At 43.0% G+C, this 24,939-nt stretch overlaps 1 protein-coding gene across 1 annotated transcript; it reads right to left on the minus strand.

Annotated features, from left to right (window-relative positions):
• Positions 1-8,430: 8,430 nt before the first annotated feature.
• On the minus strand, positions 8,431-12,318 carry LOC111946415 (ras and Rab interactor 3-like). The gene is made up of 2 exons (XM_023949583.1): positions 10,481-12,318; positions 8,431-9,435 (listed from the first exon to the last, which is right to left on the minus strand). The coding sequence occupies exon 1, from the start codon at positions 12,227-12,229 to the stop codon at positions 10,613-10,615; it is 1,617 nt and encodes a 538-aa protein (XP_023805351.1). The 5' UTR covers positions 12,230-12,318; the 3' UTR covers positions 8,431-9,435; positions 10,481-10,612.
• Between the last annotated feature and the right edge of the window lie 12,621 nt (positions 12,319-24,939).

The following is a 24,939-nucleotide window of genomic DNA, read 5'->3' on the forward strand; positions in this document are numbered from 1 at the left end:
GAGTTCCTTGAGTGATTACTATGACAACCAAGCTGAAACTACAATGATGAACGTCTATGTCATGGGTTCCTCAGGGAATAAAGGCAGAGAAGCCAAGGTGAGAGTTTTCTTGTTTAATTTCAGAACAGAACAGAGCACATCAACTGCTCCACATAAGGCCACATCAGCATAAGACAACCTCTACCGACCTCTCGTTTCCTGTAACAATTCCTCTTTTAAACCATGAACCCCTCCTACTGGGCGTTACTCTTCATTAGTCCAACAAACAAAAGAGTTTGGCATCGTCTTCCAAAAACATAAACATAGAAAAATAAACAATTCACTCAAAGAAACAATCTGTTATTTACAAAGAAATCCCATTAATCTTCCTTAAAATAAAATACAAACAACGTCAAGTAACATGACCGGGGAGGTCGGTCATTACTTCCGGGTAAACAAATAAAACTAAAGATGAGGCCGTGTGAGCTTTGTGTAAGTGTATGCGTGAGCATTAAGAGTCGGCAACCCCCTGTGCACCCAGGGACACCTGCAGAGGAACAGGGATGGAGAAAAAGGAAATTTGGAGTAAATTAATGGCGTGATTGCGAATCTGCGTCTGTGCATCAGTGCACACGTGTGTGGATTAGGGTTAGGGTTGGTGGAGACAGTTAAAGGTGCGGGACTTTTCCAAAAACAGGTGACGCTAGGGCTAAATCGCGCTACCGTCATTCTTATCAAAGTGTCTTTACTTTAATCAAAGAAACACAAAGAAAAAAGTATTTTATGATCTTTCATATTCCTAACTACTCAGTGTTTTATCAGGGCCTGTTTGGATGAACACAGAGCTGATTTCCTGGAGATGGTAAATGTTTTTAGATCAGTTAATGAGGGGAATTTGCCATGGTACACCAGACCATCTTCCACGGCACATTAGTGTCCGGTGGAACACTGGTTGAAAAACACGGTCCTTGGGCTGGGGCGACGCTCTCTTTCCCCCCATGCCTCCCTGCTCTCTGGCTGTGGGGGCCCCGTGGCGGCCCTAATGGCCCTGGCCTGGGTGGCGGGCGTGGACACCCGGGGGGTGGTTGTTCTCTGCCTGCTGCCGCGTGGCGTTGGGGGCCTCTGGCTGCTGCGGCTGCTGCGGCGGGGGTCTGGGTGTGGGGGTGGCTGGTTGCTCCCCCTCCTTCTTTCCACATTCCATCATCCATTTTAGAAGAACATAAACACTCAATTGAGCACAGGTTTTAGCTCACCTTTGCACCAACAAATTGCATGAATGAGTGAAATATCTCACACTAGTTGGCTTGTAGGCATAAGTATGCGTGTGTGAACACTATCTGTATTGTGTACATGTTGACATGTGGACATTTTTACAGCTAGCAGGTGTGTTTATAACATTTGAGTGTGTGTGTGGACAGGCCCCGCCCCTTTGAGATTTGTATTCTATCTGTACCTTACCATAATGATAAACATCCAGTAACTTGTTGCTTTATGCTGCTTCATGGTTTTACCCCCCTCCCCCCTCCAATGATTACCCTTCTATCCCCCTCTTTCTAACATCCCTCTCTCTTCTTCCCTTTTCCGTCCGGTCCAACACAAAAGAATTTCAAAAATAATTAAAATGAATAAAGTCTGGCCTCGATTACAAAAGGGGTATATTCAGACATACTTATGGTTTGTCAGAAGATTCATAACCCCTGTTGTAAAAGTAAAATATGTCCAACACAAGAGGCCTTCAGCTCTCATCTGTCTGCCCCGCTGTTGGACAGGACAAAAAAAAAGAAAAAAAAGAACAACACGGTTCTAGGCACTAAGACATTGGGAGTTGGGTCATCTAGACCCCACAAGATAGTGCGCTGAACTTTTTTCTTCAATGATTTGTGATCTTCACTGGTTTCCATGGATTACATGAAACCCTCTCCACCTTTTTCATGGTAGGGAGAACAAGTGTTACGCCCCCTTCCGAGTCTAGGGGCACCGAGGTGGTATAACATAAAAAGTAAAGTTTTGGCAATTAAATTTGACTGCAACAAAAACCGAACGAATTGTCTCCATACAAAATATAACACTTATTTACAAATACATAAACAACCACCAATAACTAAAAGCAAAGCAAAAGGCTTCAGGGTGAACCCAGGCCAAAATAACAAACAAAACCCCACCTAACTGAAACATGTTATCTTACCTGCAAATGAAAGAAAAGGGAAATCAATGACAAACACTAACCTCCCTGGACTAACAAAAACAGGAGAAAACATGTACTAAAGAAAATGTCAGTTCACCCCTACAGCTTCACTTAACATAACTATAAACCAAAAGACTAAACAGAGTGGGCACAAAACCACAAACTACAAACAACTCCAAAATACTAAAACACAACACTAAAGCTCAACACACAACAAAACAGGTGGTGAATTACAAAAACAAAATGGAGAAACCAGAAGCAAAATGGAGAAGAGGGCCACGCTCCAGTGGAGACTGTTGCTGCAAGGCTCCCTTCTCTTGGTGTGGAGGTCCATGTGGGGGTTTTGAAAGGCTGCCTCCACCAGCTTGTCCAATGGGAGGCCACACCCTTTTCAGCACACCTGAAAATAATCAGACACAAACACAAAGATGCACAAGAACACAGAGGTCCCACTCTGATGCAGAAATACACAAAACAAACAGAACCAAACAAAACCAAATACGGCCACAGCCATAACACATGTCAATGGTCATCTTGACCCGATTGCACAAGGGTTAAGGGTGGGGGAGGATGGTGGGGTTGGAGGTTGTCATTAAATTATGGAGTTAATTCAGTCTCAATAATCAGAAATGCACACGTAGCCCGAAGTCACTTAGTTTGCTGGACCTTAATTCTAATTCTATAATAACTCTAAAGTCATTGATTTTATATTGTAACCATATTTCAGCAGCTAACCTCTTGGCCAGGTCACCCTTGCAAAAAACATCCTCATCTCTTTGGGTTTTATAACTGGTTAAATACTACACAACAAAAGATGGTCATAGAACAGCAAAGTGCAAACATTCACCCTTTATTGAAGAGTAAAATTCAGTGAAAACATGAATGGATTAAATCATCAAAATTTAAGCAGATGTGGGTTCTCTACTGATTTGAATTTTATTTAAACTGGAACTAACTTTCATAACCTCCTTACGTACAAGGAAGACCCTTGAACAATACAGCAGTATTTATTTGAACTTTGTCTTCCTCCCCTCAGTTTTTTTCTCCTTCTGTATGTAATTATGTAGCCTAAATTAAGTTATAAACATACTGGACAGTGAAGATATAGGTCCACTCCAAAACGGTCTGAATTCTGCAATGGATTGATGTTGTCTTGCAGTTCCAACATTTGTGGACCCAAAAGAGAACTGTCTCATACCAGGACATTGATCCCAGGATGAGGTTCAGTCATGGATCCACTCTCCTCCCATTCAATCTCTGGATCCTGTTTATGAACAGTGCTATTTTTGTTTAATTTTTTAGATTATGTAGGCAAAGTGACCTACTAATAATTACTTATATTGGTGCTGGCAGGCAGACCCCATATCCCCATAACTGTTTTTAAGTTGTAAATAAGTGATCCATAACAACGTAGTGAGAATAGTACATCTGATAGCTTATACTGCCATGCATTGCGATGCATTTTGAACTTGCAGATGTGCTATTCTTCCTACTTAATTTAAAAAAACCAAACAATTTAGGGAAATTGTTTGCACCACGCAACAATAATACTTTTCAAATTATGTGCAATTCATTTTCAATGAAAATTCATTGTAGTCATTGTGATTTTATGATACTGTTCTTGATACTTTCCACTTTAGTCGAACCTCACACAAATCAGTTGTCAAGTACAGTGAGATTAAATAAAGGGTTAGGGTTAGGGTTAGGGCTAGGGCTAGGGTTAGGGTTGGGTTAGGGTTAGGGTTAGGGTTAGGGAAAGTAAATTAAAAATCACGTCGCCAGTCCGGTGGTCGTCCTCCCCCCCTCCCTATGTACATATCCTTATTTGGGATTAAAAAATTGCTTATTGAATATTGTATGAATTTTTAATAATAAGTTACTTTTTATTAGGGTTAGGGCAAAACCAGAGATTAGTGTTAAAACTAAAATCAGGGTTAGGGTTAGAATCAAGCCCAGGGTTGGGGTTAAGGATTGGGGGGTTAAACAGTCAGACAGATCAAACAGTTTTTCCTTTCATGTCAGACGGATGTCTGGGAATAATTAGTTTACCCACTCCATCCAGTGCTGCAACATCGCTCTGCCTGTGTTCGGGCTCCAATGGATGTTGTCCCCTTCGGTGGAGAACTGATTGCCTGGGAGTGGAGGGATATGATTATCCAGACTCATGATGTAATCATTGATGTTCTTGAGGGTGATCTTGTCCTGTTCTGGAAGAGCTTTGGAAAAGTTAATAGCAGGAACATAAATCTGTGCATCAGGAAAATTTTCCTGAGCCGCCTCCAGCTCTCTTCTGACATCCAAGAGTGCTGATCTCCTGTCCCTCTGTGACCTGTTATTAATCCCAAAAGACAGGATCATTGTTTCAACAATGATATTGAATGACCTTTTTTTGTATATACTGTTTGGAATTTTTCTAGTCACTGTGCTGCTTTTTCCTCTTTACTATATGTATGTCAACCAGTGCTGTATGCGATGGAGATGTCAATTTCCATGCGGGAACCTCCCAAATGGATAAATAAAGTTGTCTATCTATCTATCTATCTATCTATCTATCTATCTATCTATCTATCTATCTATCTATCTATCTATCTATCTATCTATCTATCTATCTATCTATCTATCTATCTATCTATCTATCTATCAACCGCTGTCTCGCAGGTGGCGGTCTGGAGCAGGAACTCGGCATGGTTCCATCTGGCGCCAGGAAAACTGTCAATCTGGACCTCTTCTGGTATGCAGTGGAAAAAGCTGCAGATGTTAGAGTCTCCCAGAATAACGTTCTTCTCCTGAATGTGAAGAGTCCACTCCTGCAGTTTTCTGGGTGTGGTGGGATGTCTGGTGGGTTCACACACCTTCTTTGCAGGACCCCGTGGAAACAGGAAGGAGAGGTTGTCCTGAAGGTCGTCCACTTGAAGTTGGGTCTGTATGCTGGACCTCAGTCTGTGTGTGGAGAGAGCTGGGAGGTGTTTCAGTTTTGCCAGGGCCTTTCTGGCAGGTGCAGACCTGGGCAGAGGTGCATCCCCTCCAGGAGGAGAGGGGGGTGGGCTGGACTCTGATGAGGGGAGATCCAGCAGGATCTCACTAAGGTGACTCGGAGGTGATGAAGCTCTAACATGGCTGGTTCCTTCACCAGGGGAGTCCTCTTCCTTTCTTTGGTCCCTCATTTGAGCTTTTTTACCTTTTGGAGGGAAACCCAGCACAGGGCTGAGCTGTGAAACCTCTGGGGGGCTATCAGGCGATGACTGCTGCAGACTGAAGTTCAAAAGCCAGTCATCCTGTAGAGGTTCTGTCATAATCCCCACTGAATTGTGGGATGATGTGACCTTTCTGGGTGAAGAGTGCATTTCTGCTCTCACCTCGGTGCCCGTGGTCCTCTGTGGTGCTGCAGTCTCCAGAGCTGACCTTCGTGCCTCAGCTAGCAGTGGGCGCACTTCCAGAGGATCAGATGCTGATGCATCTTGTGATAATCTGGGCTGGCTCTCAACTCGATCCTCCTCTTGTGGGGATGCAGCAGCAGCAGCATCTACAGCGAGACCTGCTAATTTGGTCACAATGACAGCATGAGCATTACCGATCGTCTCCTGTCTTAAGCGAGGGCCCAGGTTTCTTCTGGCCCAGGATGAAGCTATGTCAAAGGGGCCTGACCAGTCCTTTATGGGAAACCTAAACAATCTCTGTGCTTCCTCATCAATACTGTCATTATAATGGTCACGTAGAATTAAAATGGTGTTATATGCCCAGTATTTTGCATTCCCCAAAATAAGGGTCAGCGTTGTTTTGGTGGGATTTGCTGGTTTGATTACAGTGGCCAGGTTCTGCGTGATTACATCCAGGATTAGGGTTAGGGTTAGGGTTGGGTTAGGGTTGGGGTTTGCAAAAATACGTTTGTATTTTATTTGCACTGGCCTGCTGTACTGAAAGAGGGGTTAGAAAAAATTAAAAATAAACAGTAAAATGAGTGGAGGAGAATTCAAACTCCAACTGTCAGTCTGCCCGGTCTGGATTCAAACCCTGGATGCCTGCATGAAGGGTAGTTGTCCTTACCATTAGGCTACCAAGCCTTACAATGAATTTTGGGTGCTGAGGGGGATAAGAAAGGGAAGGGAGACAAAGAAACCAAAAAAAAGAAAAAAAGAAAAAGAAAAAGAAAATAATAAAAAAAAGTCTAAAAATGACCAACTAGATCAATATTTATAGTAAAGAAAAATTAAAAATTAATTAATCTAAGTGGTTAAGAATCTGGTAAAACTTAATCTTGTGGGAAAAGTAGAAGCAGCAAAGTTAAATAAGTGCTAAAAACATGGAAAACATCCATAGAAAGTGTTAGTACATTAAAATAAGTGCTAAAATTAAGTGCCACGCCTTATTACAACATAAAAAATATATATCAAATACATGCAGGTTAAAAGACATGAATAAAATCAGTTAAAAAAGGTTAGTATAAAAGTTTTGCTGTTCCTAAAAAAACCTTAGAGATCCAATTTTTTTTATTTTGATTAATCTATAAGAGGGTTTGGGTTAGGGGTTAGGGGTTGGGTTAGGGTTGGGGTTTGAAATGGTACGTTTGTACTTTAGTTGCACTGGCCAGCTGTACTGAAAAAATAAATAAATAATGAGGAGTTGAAAGAGAAAATAATAATAAAAACTCAAAGTTGAAATGAGCCGAGCCCGGATTTGAACCCTGGTCGCCTGTATGGGAGACAAATGCCTTTACCATTGGGCTACAGTCTTCACTGAATAACGTGGGTTGGTAGGGGACTAAGAAAGGGAAGGAAAAAAAAGTAAATTAAAAAAAAAAAAAAAAAAAATGATAATAATAATAATTAAAAAAATGTTTGATAAATAAATACTTAAAAATACAGAGTAATTATTTAAAAGTTCTAGTTAATGTAAAATACTGAAGGCCGATTGGGAACAGCAATCTTTAAAAGTGCTAAAAACATGGTGAAATAAAAAACCATGCAAAAGTGTTAGTTGGTTAAGATAAGTGCTAAAAATAAGTGCTAAAATAAGTGCTTAAAATAAGTGCTAAAAAACAATACATATAATAACAGACAGAATAAAAACACAAGTATAACATATTAAAATGGGTTAGTCGTATGTTGCTGTTCCCAAGAAAACCTACAGATCCTACAATGAAATTCCAATTGAAAGAATGAATAAGTTAATAAAATAAAAATAAGGGAGGGGAAGGGCTTGAGGACAAATAAGAATATAAATAAACAAAAATTAAGGGGGGGGGCAATTAGTTTTCTCTGGCTCCTTGAATGAGGTAGCTGTTGGAGGGTGGGGGTCTTTAGCTCCTTAATGGGGATGCTAAAAGGGGCGGGGGGGGGGTTCAGGGAAAGAAGGGGGAACCAGTTCCCGGTTTAGGGATGCTAGTTAAGGGGGGCGGGGAAAATAGAAGGGGGGGGGTGGTTGGGTTTAGGTCGTTAGACCCCTGGTTAGGGATGCTAACAAGGGAATGGGGATGTGGGGGAATATATTTTGTTGTTCCCCGGTTAGGCTAAGTGGTGGAAGCCCACCTGGTAGGGAAGGCTTCACAGAGGGTTGAGTGTGGTCAGGGGAAAAAATAAATAAAACATAAACTAAAAATAAAAGTAAAAAATAAAAAATAAAATAAATCAATAAACAAGTAAAAGGGGGGCAAGTGGGTTTCTGGGGCTCCTTGAATAAGGTAGCTGTCGGAGGGTGGGGGTGGGGTTCCTTAACTCCCTGATTAGGGATGCTAAGGAATGGAGGTGACAGGGAAAGATAGGGGGAGACTAGTTCCCTGTTTAGGGATGCTAGTTGAGGGGGGGCAATGGAAGTGGGGGGGACGGTTAGGTCTAGGTCATTAGACCCCTAACCCCCTAGGTCGTTAACCCTAACCCTCCTTTGGGGTTAGGGGTTAGGTGATAGGGTTAGGGCTCCAGGCTGTATGCCTGGAGCCCTCGTGCACGGACCATTTCTGTCCCCACTCAGATCTCGCTCCTCCCTCTGGGTAATGAAGGATAAATTATTTTATTTTTTTCATAATCTAATTAGGGTTAGGGCTCTCAATTTAAATTTGGTTAGGGTTAGGATCGAAAACCTTTAGGGCAGGGCCATATGAAAATTGATTATGGGAATTCATAATCTCCCTCTGCTGGAAAAAAGAAAATTTACAGGGGGGGTTTTGAGAAAATCTGATGATGGAGAGGGACTGTTTAGCAACTCCCTCTGCTGGACAAAAGGGGGAAGAGCGGTTAAGTGTCTCTAATTAGAATAATGGTGTTTTTTTGTCATTTAGGCCTCTAGGATGAAGGGTGTCTAATTTAGAAATCCAATTTCTTTCATGTCTCCTTCTCTCTGGGGTTGACCATCTGGGATTCATCTGCACGATCGTTGCATTGACTGAATCCCATCCGTGGGAAATGAAATGTTGTACCAGGTAAGTGTCTGTGTTTTTATGTTTTGTGATGTTGTGTCTGTGTTGGGTGAATCTAACTAAGAGAGTGTTCCCAGTCTCCCCAACGTACTGTATCCCACAGGTGGAGCAGGAGATAACATAAATGCAGTTTTGAGAGTGGGGGCTCCCCCTGCATAGAGACGGAAACACATTTTTGTTGTGGTGGCTGCAAATCCAATCCAAATGTTTGAAAAAAGAGGTGAGTGCTCTGGATTTTGGTTGTGTAGGGGGAGGAAGTTTGGCTCTAATTAAAATGTCCTTAAGATTTTTGTTTCTCCTGTAGGCTGGCAGAAATCTGTGCTCCTCGAGCAGCCCCTGGCTCTGAACAAGATCCCGGAAGTTCCTCCTGAGGACTCTCACCATCCTGCACGTGGCTGCCGAATGTGTTGTGACAATGGGTAAAAGGGGGGATGTATCAATAGGTTTAATTTGTTGAAATGACTTAAAACATTTTCTTAGAAAGGAGCGGGAATAACCCCTTGTGTATAATGCCGAAAAAAGAATTTTGGTGGCCTTTTTAAAGTCTGCCTATTGGGTGCAGATTCTGTGGAAGCGGAGCAGCTGGGATTTAACCAGACCTGCAAATGTGTGTTTGGGATGAAAACTGGTTTTATGTAACAGTGCATGTGTGTCTGTGGGTTTAAAATAAACTTTAATGTCCAATTTGTGTGTGGTGTGAAAGTCACTTCCCTTAAATGTGGTCGTGTCTAGAAAGTCGACTGAAGAGGCGTGGCATGTTGATTTTAGTTTGATGGAAGGGTTGTGGCTGTTGAGAGTCCCCAGGAAGGTCCCAAACTCCTGCTCAGAGTGGGTCCACACGCCCCAGATGTCGTCGAGGTACCTGTAATAACAGAGCGGCTTTAAAGCACATTTCTGTAGTGCAGAGGATTCCCACTCTGCCATGAAAATATTGGCATAAGCCGGTGCAAATTTCTTCCCCATAGCTGTGCCCTTAATTTGAACAAAAAATTCCCCATTAAATTCAAAATCATTTCTGTTTAAATTAATCTCTAATAATTGGAGTAATTCTTTATCTGGTCGTTTTTTGTCCGGGTATTTTTGAAAAATTCTTTTAATACTGTCAATGCCCTCTTTGTGATCAATATTGGTATATAAGCTATCAATATCCATAGTAAACAGAAAGGAGTCTGCTGGGATTACTAGTTGTTTAATTTTTTCAATAAAATGATATGTATCTTTAAGGTAACTGTCATGTTTATTAGATAACGGATTCAGAAAAAAATCCAAATATTCTGCTGTATAATAGGTTTCACTTTCACAGTCTGAAACAATGGGTCTGCCAGGAGGAATTTTAGATGGAACGGTCCATTTTTGGGGATCTTTATGGATTTTGGGTAACATATAAAAACGTCTGGGCCTCGGTTGCGAGTTGCCCTGCAGGTAAGTTTTTTGTTTTTTATTTATAAATTTCTTTTTCAGTAAATTATTAATAATTGTATCTACTAGAGGGATTGTATCTAAATAAATGGGTTTATTGAGTTTATGATAATAAGTTACATCATTTAACTGTCTGTAACCTTCATATAAATAATCTTTTTTATCCATAATTACTGTTAGACTGCCCTTATCGGCTGGTTTAATAACTATATCATTATTTTGGGCTAATTCTTTTAGAGCTTTGGTTTCCTCACCACTCAAATTTGGAGTGTTATGAATGATTTTAAAATCATTCTCAAAGTATGAAATATCCTGGTCTATTAAACGGTTAATTTGTGGTGGGAGAGTAGCAGATGGGGGTGTCCAGTCAGATTTCAATATGAATGGCTGAGGTTGGATGCTGCTTTTGTCCTTATAGTGAACAGTTAACTTAATTCTGCGATGGTACTCCTGTAAATCATGTCTGGATTGAAAGGTCAAATTCTTACTGTTACATTTGGAAGGGATGAAAGTAAGACCTCTGCTCAGCAGGGAAAGCTGTGTAAGAGAAAGAACAAAGTTATCACATAGATTCATGACTCCATCTTTCCCCTCCCTCTGTGCGAGGCTTAGAGGGAGCTTCAGTTTAACCATGAAGCCCAGTGTTCCAGCATCCTCTTCGCGGTAGCTGCCGTCCAGTGGATGCTGTCAGTTTGGGTCTCAAAGAAGCCACTGAGTGGGGGGATGTAGTCTGTCAGTTCTTGGATGTGTTGATTCAGATGAATCAGGACGGCTTTTTCATCTGGTGAAAGGTGAGGTGAAAAACTGACGTGAGGGACGAAGATTGTGGCGTCTGGGAATCTCTGTCCTGCTACAGTCAGGGCTTTGATCATCTCTTTCACTGGAGCTTTTTTATCCCTCTGGGATCTGTTGTTGAGGCCGAAGGATAGCAGGAGAACCTCTGGTTCCGTCTGGAAGGTGGCCGTCTTCAGGAGAAATTCTGCATGATGCCATCTGGCGCCAGGAAAACTGTCCAATTGTACATTTCCACCTTTGAAAGGTGGGAGGCGGCTGATGTTTGAGTCTCCTATGATGACCTTCTTCTGTTGTATGTGCAGGTGCCACTCTGTAAATTTGCGGGGTGTGTTGTCGTGTCGTGTTGGAGCACACACCTGCATTTCTGCTGCAGAAGTTGTCGTCTGCTCTGCTCGCTCAACGGCTAGTCTGGACTGCACGCTGGATCTCAGCTTGGAGAGAGTGGCAGGGGTGAGTGTGTGGTACCCTCTGCTCTCCATGGTGCTGGTTTGGACGGGAGGAGGAGGACTCCCTTCTCTGTGGGAGGAGCGTTGGCTTCCTTTTCTCTGGCTCAGCGCTGTGATCTGCTCATCTGCTGGTTCTGGCTCCAGAGTGATTTCCTCTTCGGCTTCAGAGTCAGCCTTCTGCATGTCGAGAACTCGTACGACACTTTCTGCCGTAGAGCTTATTTGAGAGCGATTTATGCGTGGTGGAAGAGGGATTACAGGAGAAAGACGAGACGGGGATGTGGGAGGAGAAAGTTCTGTTTCACTTGCCTCCTCAAGGTCAAACAGAGGTGACCAGTCCTCCTGTTGTGGTTCTGTCATGGTCTCCACTGAAACCCGGGAGATTGGCGCAGGTGGAGGCGCTGCATGGATTTGGGCGATCGTGGTGATCTGATGACTGCTGCTTTGTGGTGAAGGGGGTGGCTGTGCTGCAGCTGGGCTCGGTGGTCTCGTGGAGGGAGGCTGGTTCACTGGAGGTGATGATGGAGCCAGCTCAATCACAGCATGTGGGTCCTCTTCTGCTGTCTGGTCAGCTGTCTGCGTTGGGAGAGAAGAAACGGCAGCAGCAGGAAGAGGAGCAGGAGGTGCTGTTTCTGTCGTCCTGGCAATGATGACCGCCTGGGCACGGTCTATTGTATCCTGTCTCAGGCGTCTGCCTAAATTACGTTTCGCCCACGTTGTGGCTATTTCAAAGGGGCCTCTCCAGTCCGGTGAAGGAAACTGGGTGAGCTTTTGCATTTCAGAGTCAATGTTCTTTTGATAATGCTCTCTGAGGATGAGAACGGTAGTGAAGGCCCAATTTCTAGCATTGCCGTCAATCAAAGTCTGTGTTTGTAGATTTGGGGATGCTGGTTTGATAATTGTGGCTAGATTGTTTGTTATTTTGTCCAGGGAGGGAGGATGAGCCTCTCTGGACACATTGGTGATGTGGTGTACAGCTTTAATCAGTCTGTTCATTACACGCACCTTCTCTGTAAAATCAGGGTCATTAGACTGTACCCTGTGGGGGGGGGCTTCATTCCGAGCACGTTGAGCGCCATTTTGAAATGGGTAGCGCGGCCCGCTATAGAACGACTGCGGTGCAGGGCGATGTCTCACCTGCTGTCTGCCGTAGAAGGCCGGCTCCAGAAAATGGGCTCCCTCCCTGGTGACGTCCGCATAAGATCGGCGTCCGTCTCGGCGTGGGTAGCTGGAAAAATCCGCAGCTGCACGTCTGTTCTGTGGCCTGTCGCGTTCATAGGCCCGTTCCCTCCGTCTGCCTCCTCTGGACTGCACCAGTATCCATCCGTCGTCGTGTGGGCGCGGTGGCATGGCTTACTGTGGTCCTTGTGTAATTCGGCCCGTTGCAGAAGGTACCTCCGTCACACGTGGCTAACAAGCTATGCTAATACTGGGAGGCTATGCTAATAATAAACTAGGAAACGTGATTTTACCGATCAACTTCGGTTTAATAAAAAAATAATACAAGCCAAGGTTGCAACGTTTCGAACAAGCTTAGTCTTCTTCAGGCTGGCTTAAGAATAAACATGAGAAGCGATCATACTGACGAGGATCAGCTCCGTGCATGCGTCTTCTCATCAAAATGGAGGGAAGGGTTAGGGTTAGGGTTAGGGTTAGGGGTTAGGGTTAGGGTTAGGAATATGAAAAATAAGAACCCCACGCTGTAAGCACGGGGCCCTGAGGCACTGGCCATTTCTGTCCCCACCATGGTTCCACCCTCATCCCCTTTGAATAAAATGTTTTCCTTGTGTTTCAGGATCATCCCGCTCATGAAAAGATCGGTCTGGTGGCCGCTGCAGGTAAGTAGATTACACACGGTTAGGGTTAGAGCAATTAAGTCACTTGGTTGGGGGTCATAAATCACAAATAAGGGTTGGGGGGGGCAAAAATTACACACGGTTAGGGTTAGAGCAATTAATTCACCTGGCTGGGGATCAGAAATCACAAATTAGGGTTAGAAAATATACTCCATGGTTGGGATTAGAGCTACCTGAATGGGGATGATTGAAATGAAAGTCAGAAAACCATAATAAATCCCAAAAGAAATGACATTTTAAAATCAAACCTTAAGACTAGGTTGCTCTTTACCACCCTCTGTTGGATGAAGACAAGGGGGGCGAGGGACCTGATTGAATTACTCATTCACTCCCTCTGTCGGACCAAGAGGGAGAAACCTAGGACTCCAATATTTCAGCATCCTCATGGCCGTATCTGCTGTCCAGTTCACATTGTCCTGGTCTGTCTCCACTGGATCATCTGAAAGGCAAATGTGGTTACACAGCTCCCCGATGTGTTAGGGTTAGGGTTAGGGTTAGGGTTAGAAAATTAGAATTTCACTGCCATAGGCAGTGAAATCCGAAGCATAGGCCATCCTCTCGTCCAGAAAACCAGAATTCTTTGCCCCACATTCAAAAATTAGGATGGAAGGACTTTCATGTTCAAAAAATTAGGCTCTAATGTCCTTGGACAACGTGTATGTTCAATTTTGTCTCCTCGTATTTCTTCTTTGCAGGAACACTTCTTGGGTTTCCTCAGGTAGGTATGCCTTTTATTTGCAGGATATTTTTCCTTTTCAGGCCCCTCTTGGCATCACTTATCGCTCAGAACATATGTGCGCAATATTTCGGACTGTTTGGTCCTTCATCAGGCGCAGAACTGAGCGAAATTTGTTTGTATATCTCTTGTCCATAAGAGCTTGGAATAAAAGTTATTTGTCCATACATTCAGGCCTGTTTGCCTTCTGTTTTATTGTGCCTCTGTGTGTCAGGGCTGAAAGTTGAGTGAGTTGGAAAGAGCAGGCCAAGCTTATATAGTGCAGGTGGGCGGAGCTTGCCTTTGTGTCTCTCCTATATGGCTGGTGAATCCATGCTCTTCCAAAATTGTCCGTAATTTTATGGTAATATGACTTATAATCTCGCTTATAGTTTTTAGGAGTAGGAGCACACCCCTCCTCACCATGATGAGGTTGAAACAGATAAGGAAGCTGTCCAGCTTGTACAAATAACATTTATTTTTCCTTTTTTCAGTCATTCCTCCTCATGAAATCCTCTCAGAATGGGCTTTTCTCATCTCTTCACTGAGGTTAAGATTAGGATAGGATGACTTGGAAAGCACGTATCGTCCAACATCATGTCTGAGAGAAGGTTGTTTTTCTTCTCAGCATGGTAGTGGGGCTCCGAACTCCAGCACCAGACCGACAAAGGGGCACGAGCGTGTCAGGTTTAGAAAATTAGAATTTCACTGCCATAGGCAGTGAAATCCGAAGCATAGGCCATCCTCTCGTCCAGAAAACCAGAATTCTTTGCCCCACATTCAAAAATTAGGATGGAAGGACTTTCATGTTCAAAAAATTAGGCTCTAATGTCCTTGGACAACGTGTATGTTCAATTTTGTCTCCTCGTATTTCTTCTTTGCAGGAACACTTCTTGGGTTTCCTCAGGTAAGTATGCCTTTTATTTGCAGGATATTTTTCCTTTTCAGGCCCCTCTTGGCATCACTTATCGCTCAGAACATATGTGCGCAATATTTCGGACTGTTTGGTCCTTCATCAGGCGCAGAACTGAGCGAAATTTGTTTGTATATCTCTTGTCCATAAGAGCTTGGAATAAAAGTTATTTGTCCATACATTCTGGCCTGTTTGCCTTCTGTTTTATTGTGCCTCTGTGTGTCAGGGCTGAAAGTTGAGTGAGTGAGTTGGAAAGAGCAGGCCAAGCTTATATAGTGCAGGTGGGCGGAGCTTGACTTTGTGCCTCTCCTATATGGCTGGTGAATCCATGCTCTTCCAAAATTGTCCGTAATTTTATGGTAATATGACTTATAATCTCGCTTATAGTTTTTAGGAGTAGGAGCACACCCCTCCTCACCATGATGAGGTTGAAACAGATAAGGAAGCTGTCCAGCTTGTACAAATAACATTTATTTTTCCTTTTTTCAGTCATTCCTCCTCATGAAATCCTCTCAGAATGGGCTTTTCTCATCTCTTCACTGAGGTTAAGATTAGGATAGGATGACTTGGAAAGCACGTATCGTCCAACATCATGTCTGAGAGAAGGTTGTTTTTCTTCTCAGCATGGTAGTGGGGCTCCGAACTCCAGCACCAGACCGACAAAGGGGCACGAGCGTGTCAGGTTTAGAAAATTAGAATTTCACTGCCATAGGCAGTGAAATCCGAAGCATAGGCCATCCTCTCGTCCAGAAAACCAGAATTCTTTGCCCCACATTCAAAAATTAGGATGGAAGGACTTTCATGTTCAAAAAATTAGGCTCTAATGTCCTTGGACAACGTGTATGTTCAATTTTGTCTCCTCGTATTTCTTCTTTGCAGGAACACTTCTTGGGTTTCCTCAGGTAAGTATGCCTTTTATTTGCAGGATATTTTTCCTTTTCAGGCCCCTCTTGGCATCACTTATCGCTCAGAACATATGTGCGCAATATTTCGGACTGTTTGGTCCTTCATCAGGCGCAGAACTGAGCGAAATTTGTTTGTATATCTCTTGTCCATAAGAGCTTGGAATAAAAGTTATTTGTCCATACATTCTGGCCTGTTTGCCTTCTGTTTTATTGTGCCTCTGTGTGTCAGGGCTGAAAGTTGAGTGAGTGAGTTGGAAAGAGCAGGCCAAGCTTATATAGTGCAGGTGGGCGGAGCTTGACTTTGTGCCTCTCCTATATGGCTGGTGAATCCATGCTCTTCCAAAATTGTCCGTAATTTTATGGTAATATGACTTATAATCTCGCTTATAGTTTTTAGGAGTAGGAGCACACCCCTCCTCACCATGATGAGGTTGAAACAGATAAGGAAGCTGTCCAGCTTGTACAAATAACATTTATTTTTCCTTTTTTCAGTCATTCCTCCTCATGAAATCCTCTCAGAATGGGCTTTTCTCATCTCTTCACTGAGGTTAAGATTAGGATAGGATGACTTGGAAAGCACGTATCGTCCAACATCATGTCTGAGAGAAGGTTGTTTTTCTTCTCAGCATGGTAGTGGGGCTCCGAACTCCAGCACCAGACCGACAAAGGGGCACGAGCGTGTCAGGTTTAGAAAATTAGAATTTCACTGCCATAGGCAGTGAAATCCGAAGCATAGGCCATCCTCTCGTCCAGAAAACCAGAATTCTTTGCCCCACATTCAAAAATTAGGATGGAAGGACTTTCATGTTCAAAAAATTAGGCTCTAATGTCCTTGGACAACGTGTATGTTCAATTTTGTCTCCTCGTATTTCTTCTTTGCAGGAACACTTCTTGGGTTTCCTCAGGTAAGTATGCCTTTTATTTGCAGGATATTTTTCCTTTTCAGGCCCCTCTTGGCATCACTTATCGCTCAGAACATATGTGCGCAATATTTCGGACTGTTTGGTCCTTCATCAGGCGCAGAACTGAGCGAAATTTGTTTGTATATCTCTTGTCCATAAGAGCTTGGAATAAAAGTTATTTGTCCATACATTCTGGCCTGTTTGCCTTCTGTTTTATTGTGCCTCTGTGTGTCAGGGCTGAAAGTTGAGTGAGTGAGTTGGAAAGAGCAGGCCAAGCTTATATAGTGCAGGTGGGCGGAGCTTGACTTTGTGCCTCTCCTATATGGCTGGTGAATCCATGCTCTTCCAAAATTGTCCGTAATTTTATGGTAATATGACTTATAATCTCGCTTATAGTTTTTAGGAGTAGGAGCACACCCCTCCTCACCATGATGAGGTTGAAACAGATAAGGAAGCTGTCCAGCTTGTACAAATAACATTTATTTTTCCTTTTTTCAGTCATTCCTCCTCATGAAATCCTCTCAGAATGGGCTTTTCTCATCTCTTCACTGAGGTTAAGATTAGGATAGGATGACTTGGAAAGCACGTATCGTCCAACATCATGTCTGAGAGAAGGTTGTTTTTCTTCTCAGCATGGTAGTGGGGCTCCGAACTCCAGCACCAGACCGACAAAGGGGCACGAGCGTGTCAGGTTTAGAAAATTAGAATTTCACTGCCATAGGCAGTGAAATCCGAAGCATAGGCCATCCTCTCGTCCAGAAAACCAGAATTCTTTGCCCCACATTCAAAAATTAGGATGGAAGGACTTTCATGTTCAAAAAATTAGGCTCTAATGTCCTTGGACAACGTGTATGTTCAATTTTGTCTCCTCGTATTTCTTCTTTGCAGGAACACTTCTTGGGTTTCCTCAGGTAAGTATGCCTTTTATTTGCAGGATATTTTTCCTTTTCAGGCCCCTCTTGGCATCACTTATCGCTCAGAACATATGTGCGCAATATTTCGGACTGTTTGGTCCTTCATCAGGCGCAGAACTGAGCGAAATTTGTTTGTATATCTCTTGTCCATAAGAGCTTGGAATAAAAGTTATTTGTCCATACATTCTGGCCTGTTTGCCTTCTGTTTTATTGTGCCTCTGTGTGTCAGGGCTGAAAGTTGAGTGAGTGAGTTGGAAAGAGCAGGCCAAGCTTATATAGTGCAGGTGGGCGGAGCTTGACTTTGTGCCTCTCCTATATGGCTGGTGAATCCATGCTCTTCCAAAATTGTCCGTAATTTTATGGTAATATGACTTATAATCTCGCTTATAGTTTTTAGGAGTAGGAGCACACCCCTCCTCACCATGATGAGGTTGAAACAGATAAGGAAGCTGTCCAGCTTGTACAAATAACATTTATTTTTCCTTTTTTCAGTCATTCCTCCTCATGAAATCCTCTCAGAATGGGCTTTTCTCATCTCTTCACTGAGGTTAAGATTAGGATAGGATGACTTGGAAAGCACGTATCGTCCAACATCATGTCTGAGAGAAGGTTGTTTTTCTTCTCAGCATGGTAGTGGGGCTCCGAACTCCAGCACCAGACCGACAAAGGGGCACGAGCGTGTCAGGTTTAGAAAATTAGAATTTCACTGCCATAGGCAGTGAAATCCGAAGCATAGGCCATCCTCTCGTCCAGAAAACCAGAATTCTTTGCCCCACATTCAAAAATTAGGATGGAAGGACTTTCATGTTCAAAAAATTAGGCTCTAATGTCCTTGGACAACGTGTATGTTCAATTTTGTCTCCTCGTATTTCTTCTTTGCAGGAACACTTCTTGGGTTTCCTCAGGTAAGTATGCCTTTTATTTGCAGGATATTTTTCCTTTTCAGGCCCCTCTTGGCATCACTTATCGCTCAGAACATATGTGCGCAATATTTCGGACTGTTTGGTCCTTCATCAGGCGCAGAACTGAGCGAAATTTGTTTGTATATCTCTTGTCCATAAGAGCTTGGAATAAAAGTTATTTGTCCATACATTCTGGCCTGTTTGCCTTCTGTTTTATTGTGCCTCTGTGTGTCAGGGCTGAAAGTTGAGTGAGTGAGTTGGAAAGAGCAGGCCAAGCTTATATAGTGCAGGTGGGCGGAGCTTGACTTTGTGCCTCTCCTATATGGCTGGTGAATCCATGCTCTTCCAAAATTGTCCGTAATTTTATGGTAATATGACTTATAATCTCGCTTATAGTTTTTAGGAGTAGGAGCACACCCCTCCTCACCATGATGAGGTTGAAACAGATAAGGAAGCTGTCCAGCTTGTACAAATAACATTTATTTTTCCTTTTTTCAGTCATTCCTCCTCATGAAATCCTCTCAGAATGGGCTTTTCTCATCTCTTCACTGAGGTTAAGATTAGGATAGGATGACTTGGAAAGCACGTATCGTCCAACATCATGTCTGAGAGAAGGTTGTTTTTCTTCTCAGCATGGTAGTGGGGCTCCGAACTCCAGCACCAGACCGACAAAGGGGCACGAGCGTGTCAGGTTTAGAAAATTAGAATTTCACTGCCATAGGCAGTGAAATCCGAAGCATAGGCCATCCTCTCGTCCAGAAAACCAGAATTCTTTGCCCCACATTCAAAAATTAGGATGGAAGGACTTTCATGTTCAAAAAATTAGGCTCTAATGTCCTTGGACAACGTGTATGTTCAATTTTGTCTCCTCGTATTTCTTCTTTGCAGGAACACTTCTTGGGTTTCCTCAGGTAAGTATGCCTTTTATTTGCAGGATATTTTTCCTTTTCAGGCCCCTCTTGGCATCACTTATCGCTCAGAACATATGTGCGCAATATTTCGGACTGTTTGGTCCTTCATCAGGCGCAGAACTGAGCGAAATTTGTTTGTATATCTCTTGTCCATAAGAGCTTGGAATAAAAGTTATTTGTCCATACATTCTGGCCTGTTTGCCTTCTGTTTTATTGTGCCTCTGTGTGTCAGGGCTGAAAGTTGAGTGAGTGAGTTGGAAAGAGCAGGCCAAGCTTATATAGTGCAGGTGGGCGGAGCTTGCCTTTGTGCCTCTCCTATATGGCTGGTGAATCCATGCTCTTCCAAAATTGTCCGTAATTTTATGGTAATATGACTTATAATCTCGCTTATAGTTTTTAGGAGTAGGAGCACACCCCTCCTCACCATGATGAGGTTGAAACAGATAAGGAAGCTGTCCAGCTTGTACAAATAACATTTATTTTTCCTTTTTTCAGTCATTCCTCCTCATGAAATCCTCTCAGAATGGGCTTTTCTCATCTCTTCACTGAGGTTAAGATTAGGATAGGATGACTTGGAAAGCACGTATCGTCCAACATCATGTCTGAGAGAAGGTTGTTTTTCTTCTCAGCATGGTAGTGGGGCTCCGAACTCCAGCACCAGACCGACAAAGGGGCACGAGCGTGTCAGGTTTAGAAAATTAGAATTTCACTGCCATAGGCAGTGAAATCCGAAGCATAGGCCATCCTCTCGTCCAGAAAACCAGAATTCTTTGCCCCACATTCAAAAATTAGGATGGAAGGACTTTCATGTTCAAAAAATTAGGCTCTAATGTCCTTGGACAACGTGTATGTTCAATTTTGTCTCCTCGTATTTCTTCTTTGCAGGAACACTTCTTGGGTTTCCTCAGGTAAGTATGCCTTTTATTTGCAGGATATTTTTCCTTTTCAGGCCCCTCTTGGCATCACTTATCGCTCAGAACATATGTGCGCAATATTTCGGACTGTTTGGTCCTTCATCAGGCGCAGAACTGAGCGAAATTTGTTTGTATATCTCTTGTCCATAAGAGCTTGGAATAAAAGTTATTTGTCCATACATTCTGGCCTGTTTGCCTTCTGTTTTATTGTGCCTCTGTGTGTCAGGGCTGAAAGTTGAGTGAGTGAGTTGGAAAGAGCAGGCCAAGCTTATATAGTGCAGGTGGGCGGAGCTTGACTTTGTGCCTCTCCTATATGGCTGGTGAATCCATGCTCTTCCAAAATTGTCCGTAATTTTATGGTAATATGACTTATAATCTCGCTTATAGTTTTTAGGAGTAGGAGCACACCCCTCCTCACCATGATGAGGTTGAAACAGATAAGGAAGCTGTCCAGCTTGTACAAATAACATTTATTTTTCCTTTTTTCAGTCATTCCTCCTCATGAAATCCTCTCAGAATGGGCTTTTCTCATCTCTTCACTGAGGTTAAGATTAGGATAGGATGACTTGGAAAGCACGTATCGTCCAACATCATGTCTGAGAGAAGGTTGTTTTTCTTCTCAGCATGGTAGTGGGGCTCCGAACTCCAGCACCAGACCGACAAAGGGGCACGAGCGTGTCAGGTTTAGAAAATTAGAATTTCACTGCCATAGGCAGTGAAATCCGAAGCATAGGCCATCCTCTCGTCCAGAAAACCAGAATTCTTTGCCCCACATTCAAAAATTAGGATGGAAGGACTTTCATGTTCAAAAAATTAGGCTCTAATGTCCTTGGACAACGTGTATGTTCAATTTTGTCTCCTCGTATTTCTTCTTTGCAGGAACACTTCTTGGGTTTCCTCAGGTAAGTATGCCTTTTATTTGCAGGATATTTTTCCTTTTCAGGCCCCTCTTGGCATCACTTATCGCTCAGAACATATGTGCGCAATATTTCGGACTGTTTGGTCCTTCATCAGGCGCAGAACTGAGCGAAATTTGTTTGTATATCTCTTGTCCATAAGAGCTTGGAATAAAAGTTATTTGTCCATACATTCTGGCCTGTTTGCCTTCTGTTTTATTGTGCCTCTGTGTGTCAGGGCTGAAAGTTGAGTGAGTGAGTTGGAAAGAGCAGGCCAAGCTTATATAGTGCAGGTGGGCGGAGCTTGACTTTGTGCCTCTCCTATATGGCTGGTGAATCCATGCTCTTCCAAAATTGTCCGTAATTTTATGGTAATATGACTTATAATCTCGCTTATAGTTTTTAGGAGTAGGAGCACACCCCTCCTCACCATGATGAGGTTGAAACAGATAAGGAAGCTGTCCAGCTTGTACAAATAACATTTATTTTTCCTTTTTTCAGTCATTCCTCCTCATGAAATCCTCTCAGAATGGGCTTTTCTCATCTCTTCACTGAGGTTAAGATTAGGATAGGATGACTTGGAAAGCACGTATCGTCCAACATCATGTCTGAGAGAAGGTTGTTTTTCTTCTCAGCATGGTAGTGGGGCTCCGAACTCCAGCACCAGACCGACAAAGGGGCACGAGCGTGTCAGGTTTAGAAAATTAGAATTTCACTGCCATAGGCAGTGAAATCCGAAGCATAGGCCATCCTCTCGTCCAGAAAACCAGAATTCTTTGCCCCACATTCAAAAATTAGGATGGAAGGACTTTCATGTTCAAAAAATTAGGCTCTAATGTCCTTGGACAACGTGTATGTTCAATTTTGTCTCCTCGTATTTCTTCTTTGCAGGAACACTTCTTGGGTTTCCTCAGGTAAGTATGCCTTTTATTTGCAGGATATTTTTCCTTTTCAGGCCCCTCTTGGCATCACTTATCGCTCAGAACATATGTGCGCAATATTTCGGACTGTTTGGTCCTTCATCAGGCGCAGAACTGAGCGAAATTTGTTTGTATATCTCTTGTCCATAAGAGCTTGGAATAAAAGTTATTTGTCCATACATTCTGGCCTGTTTGCCTTCTGTTTTATTGTGCCTCTGTGTGTCAGGGCTGAAAGTTGAGTGAGTGAGTTGGAAAGAGCAGGCCAAGCTTATATAGTGCAGGTGGGCGGAGCTTGACTTTGTGCCTCTCCTATATGGCTGGTGAATCCATGCTCTTCCAAAATTGTCCGTAATTTTATGGTAATATGATTATAATCTCGCTTATAGTTTTTAGGAGTAGGAGCACACCCCTCCTCACCATGATGAGGTTGAAACAGATAAGGAAGCTGTCCAGCTTGTACAAATAACATTTATTTTTCCTTTTTTCAGTCATTCCTCCTCATGAAATCCTCTCAGAATGGGCTTTTCTCATCTCTTCACTGAGGTTAAGATTAGGATAGGATGACTTGGAAAGCACGTATCGTCCAACATCATGTCTGAGAGAAGGTTGTTTTTCTTCTCAGCATGGTAGTGGGGCTCCGAACTCCAGCACCAGACCGACAAAGGGGCACGAGCGTGTCAGGTTTAGAAAATTAGAATTTCACTGCCATAGGCAGTGAAATCCGAAGCATAGGCCATCCTCTCGTCCAGAAAACCAGAATTCTTTGCCCCACATTCAAAAATTAGGATGGAAGGACTTTCATGTTCAAAAAATTAGGCTCTAATGTCCTTGGACAACGTGTATGTTCAATTTTGTCTCCTCGTATTTCTTCTTTGCAGGAACACTTCTTGGGTTTCCTCAGGTAAGTATGCCTTTTATTTGCAGGATATTTTTCCTTTTCAGGCCCCTCTTGGCATCACTTATCGCTCAGAACATATGTGCGCAATATTTCGGACTGTTTGGTCCTTCATCAGGCGCAGAACTGAGCGAAATTTGTTTGTATATCTCTTGTCCATAAGAGCTTGGAATAAAAGTTATTTGTCCATACATTCTGGCCTGTTTGCCTTCTGTTTTATTGTGCCTCTGTGTGTCAGGGCTGAAAGTTGAGTGAGTGAGTTGGAAAGAGCAGGCCAAGCTTATATAGTGCAGGTGGGCGGAGCTTGACTTTGTGCCTCTCCTATATGGCTGGTGAATCCATGCTCTTCCAAAATTGTCCGTAATTTTATGGTAATATGACTTATAATCTCGCTTATAGTTTTTAGGAGTAGGAGCACACCCCTCCTCACCATGATGAGGTTGAAACAGATAAGGAAGCTGTCCAGCTTGTACAAATAACATTTATTTTTCCTTTTTTCAGTCATTCCTCCTCATGAAATCCTCTCAGAATGGGCTTTTCTCATCTCTTCACTGAGGTTAAGATTAGGATAGGATGACTTGGAAAGCACGTATCGTCCAACATCATGTCTGAGAGAAGGTTGTTTTTCTTCTCAGCATGGTAGTGGGGCTCCGAACTCCAGCACCAGACCGACAAAGGGGCACGAGCGTGTCAGGTTTAGAAAATTAGAATTTCACTGCCATAGGCAGTGAAATCCGAAGCATAGGCCATCCTCTCGTCCAGAAAACCAGAATTCTTTGCCCCACATTCAAAAATTAGGATGGAAGGACTTTCATGTTCAAAAAATTAGGCTCTAATGTCCTTGGACAACGTGTATGTTCAATTTTGTCTCCTCGTATTTCTTCTTTGCAGGAACACTTCTTGGGTTTCCTCAGGTAAGTATGCCTTTTATTTGCAGGATATTTTTCCTTTTCAGGCCCCTCTTGGCATCACTTATCGCTCAGAACATATGTGCGCAATATTTCGGACTGTTTGGTCCTTCATCAGGCGCAGAACTGAGCGAAATTTGTTTGTATATCTCTTGTCCATAAGAGCTTGGAATAAAAGTTATTTGTCCATACATTCTGGCCTGTTTGCCTTCTGTTTTATTGTGCCTCTGTGTGTCAGGGCTGAAAGTTGAGTGAGTGAGTTGGAAAGAGCAGGCCAAGCTTATATAGTGCAGGTGGGCGGAGCTTGACTTTGTGCCTCTCCTATATGGCTGGTGAATCCATGCTCTTCCAAAATTGTCCGTAATTTTATGGTAATATGACTTATAATCTCGCTTATAGTTTTTAGGAGTAGGAGCACACCCCTCCTCACCATGATGAGGTTGAAACAGATAAGGAAGCTGTCCAGCTTGTACAAATAACATTTATTTTTCCTTTTTTCAGTCATTCCTCCTCATGAAATCCTCTCAGAATGGGCTTTTCTCATCTCTTCACTGAGGTTAAGATTAGGATAGGATGACTTGGAAAGCACGTATCGTCCAACATCATGTCTGAGAGAAGGTTGTTTTTCTTCTCAGCATGGTAGTGGGGCTCCGAACTCCAGCACCAGACCGACAAAGGGGCACGAGCGTGTCAGGTTTAGAAAATTAGAATTTCACTGCCATAGGCAGTGAAATCCGAAGCATAGGCCATCCTCTCGTCCAGAAAACCAGAATTCTTTGCCCCACATTCAAAAATTAGGATGGAAGGACTTTCATGTTCAAAAAATTAGGCTCTAATGTCCTTGGACAACGTGTATGTTCAATTTTGTCTCCTCGTATTTCTTCTTTGCAGGAACACTTCTTGGGTTTCCTCAGGTAAGTATGCCTTTTATTTGCAGGATATTTTTCCTTTTCAGGCCCCTCTTGGCATCACTTATCGCTCAGAACATATGTGCGCAATATTTCGGACTGTTTGGTCCTTCATCAGGCGCAGAACTGAGCGAAATTTGTTTGTATATCTCTTGTCCATAAGAGCTTGGAATAAAAGTTATTTGTCCATACATTCTGGCCTGTTTGCCTTCTGTTTTATTGTGCCTCTGTGTGTCAGGGCTGAAAG

The sequence above is a fragment of the Oryzias latipes genome, chromosome 19 (assembly GCF_002234675.1).
Source record: "Oryzias latipes chromosome 19, ASM223467v1".
In the NCBI taxonomy this organism is placed as follows: domain Eukaryota; kingdom Metazoa; phylum Chordata; class Actinopteri; order Beloniformes; family Adrianichthyidae; genus Oryzias; species Oryzias latipes.

Bases quoted from the DNA above. Each gene is read 5' to 3' on its own strand.
- LOC111946415 (XM_023949583.1), bottom strand. From the start codon at position 12,229: ATGAACAGACTGATTAAAGCTGTACACCACATCACCAATGTGTCCAGA.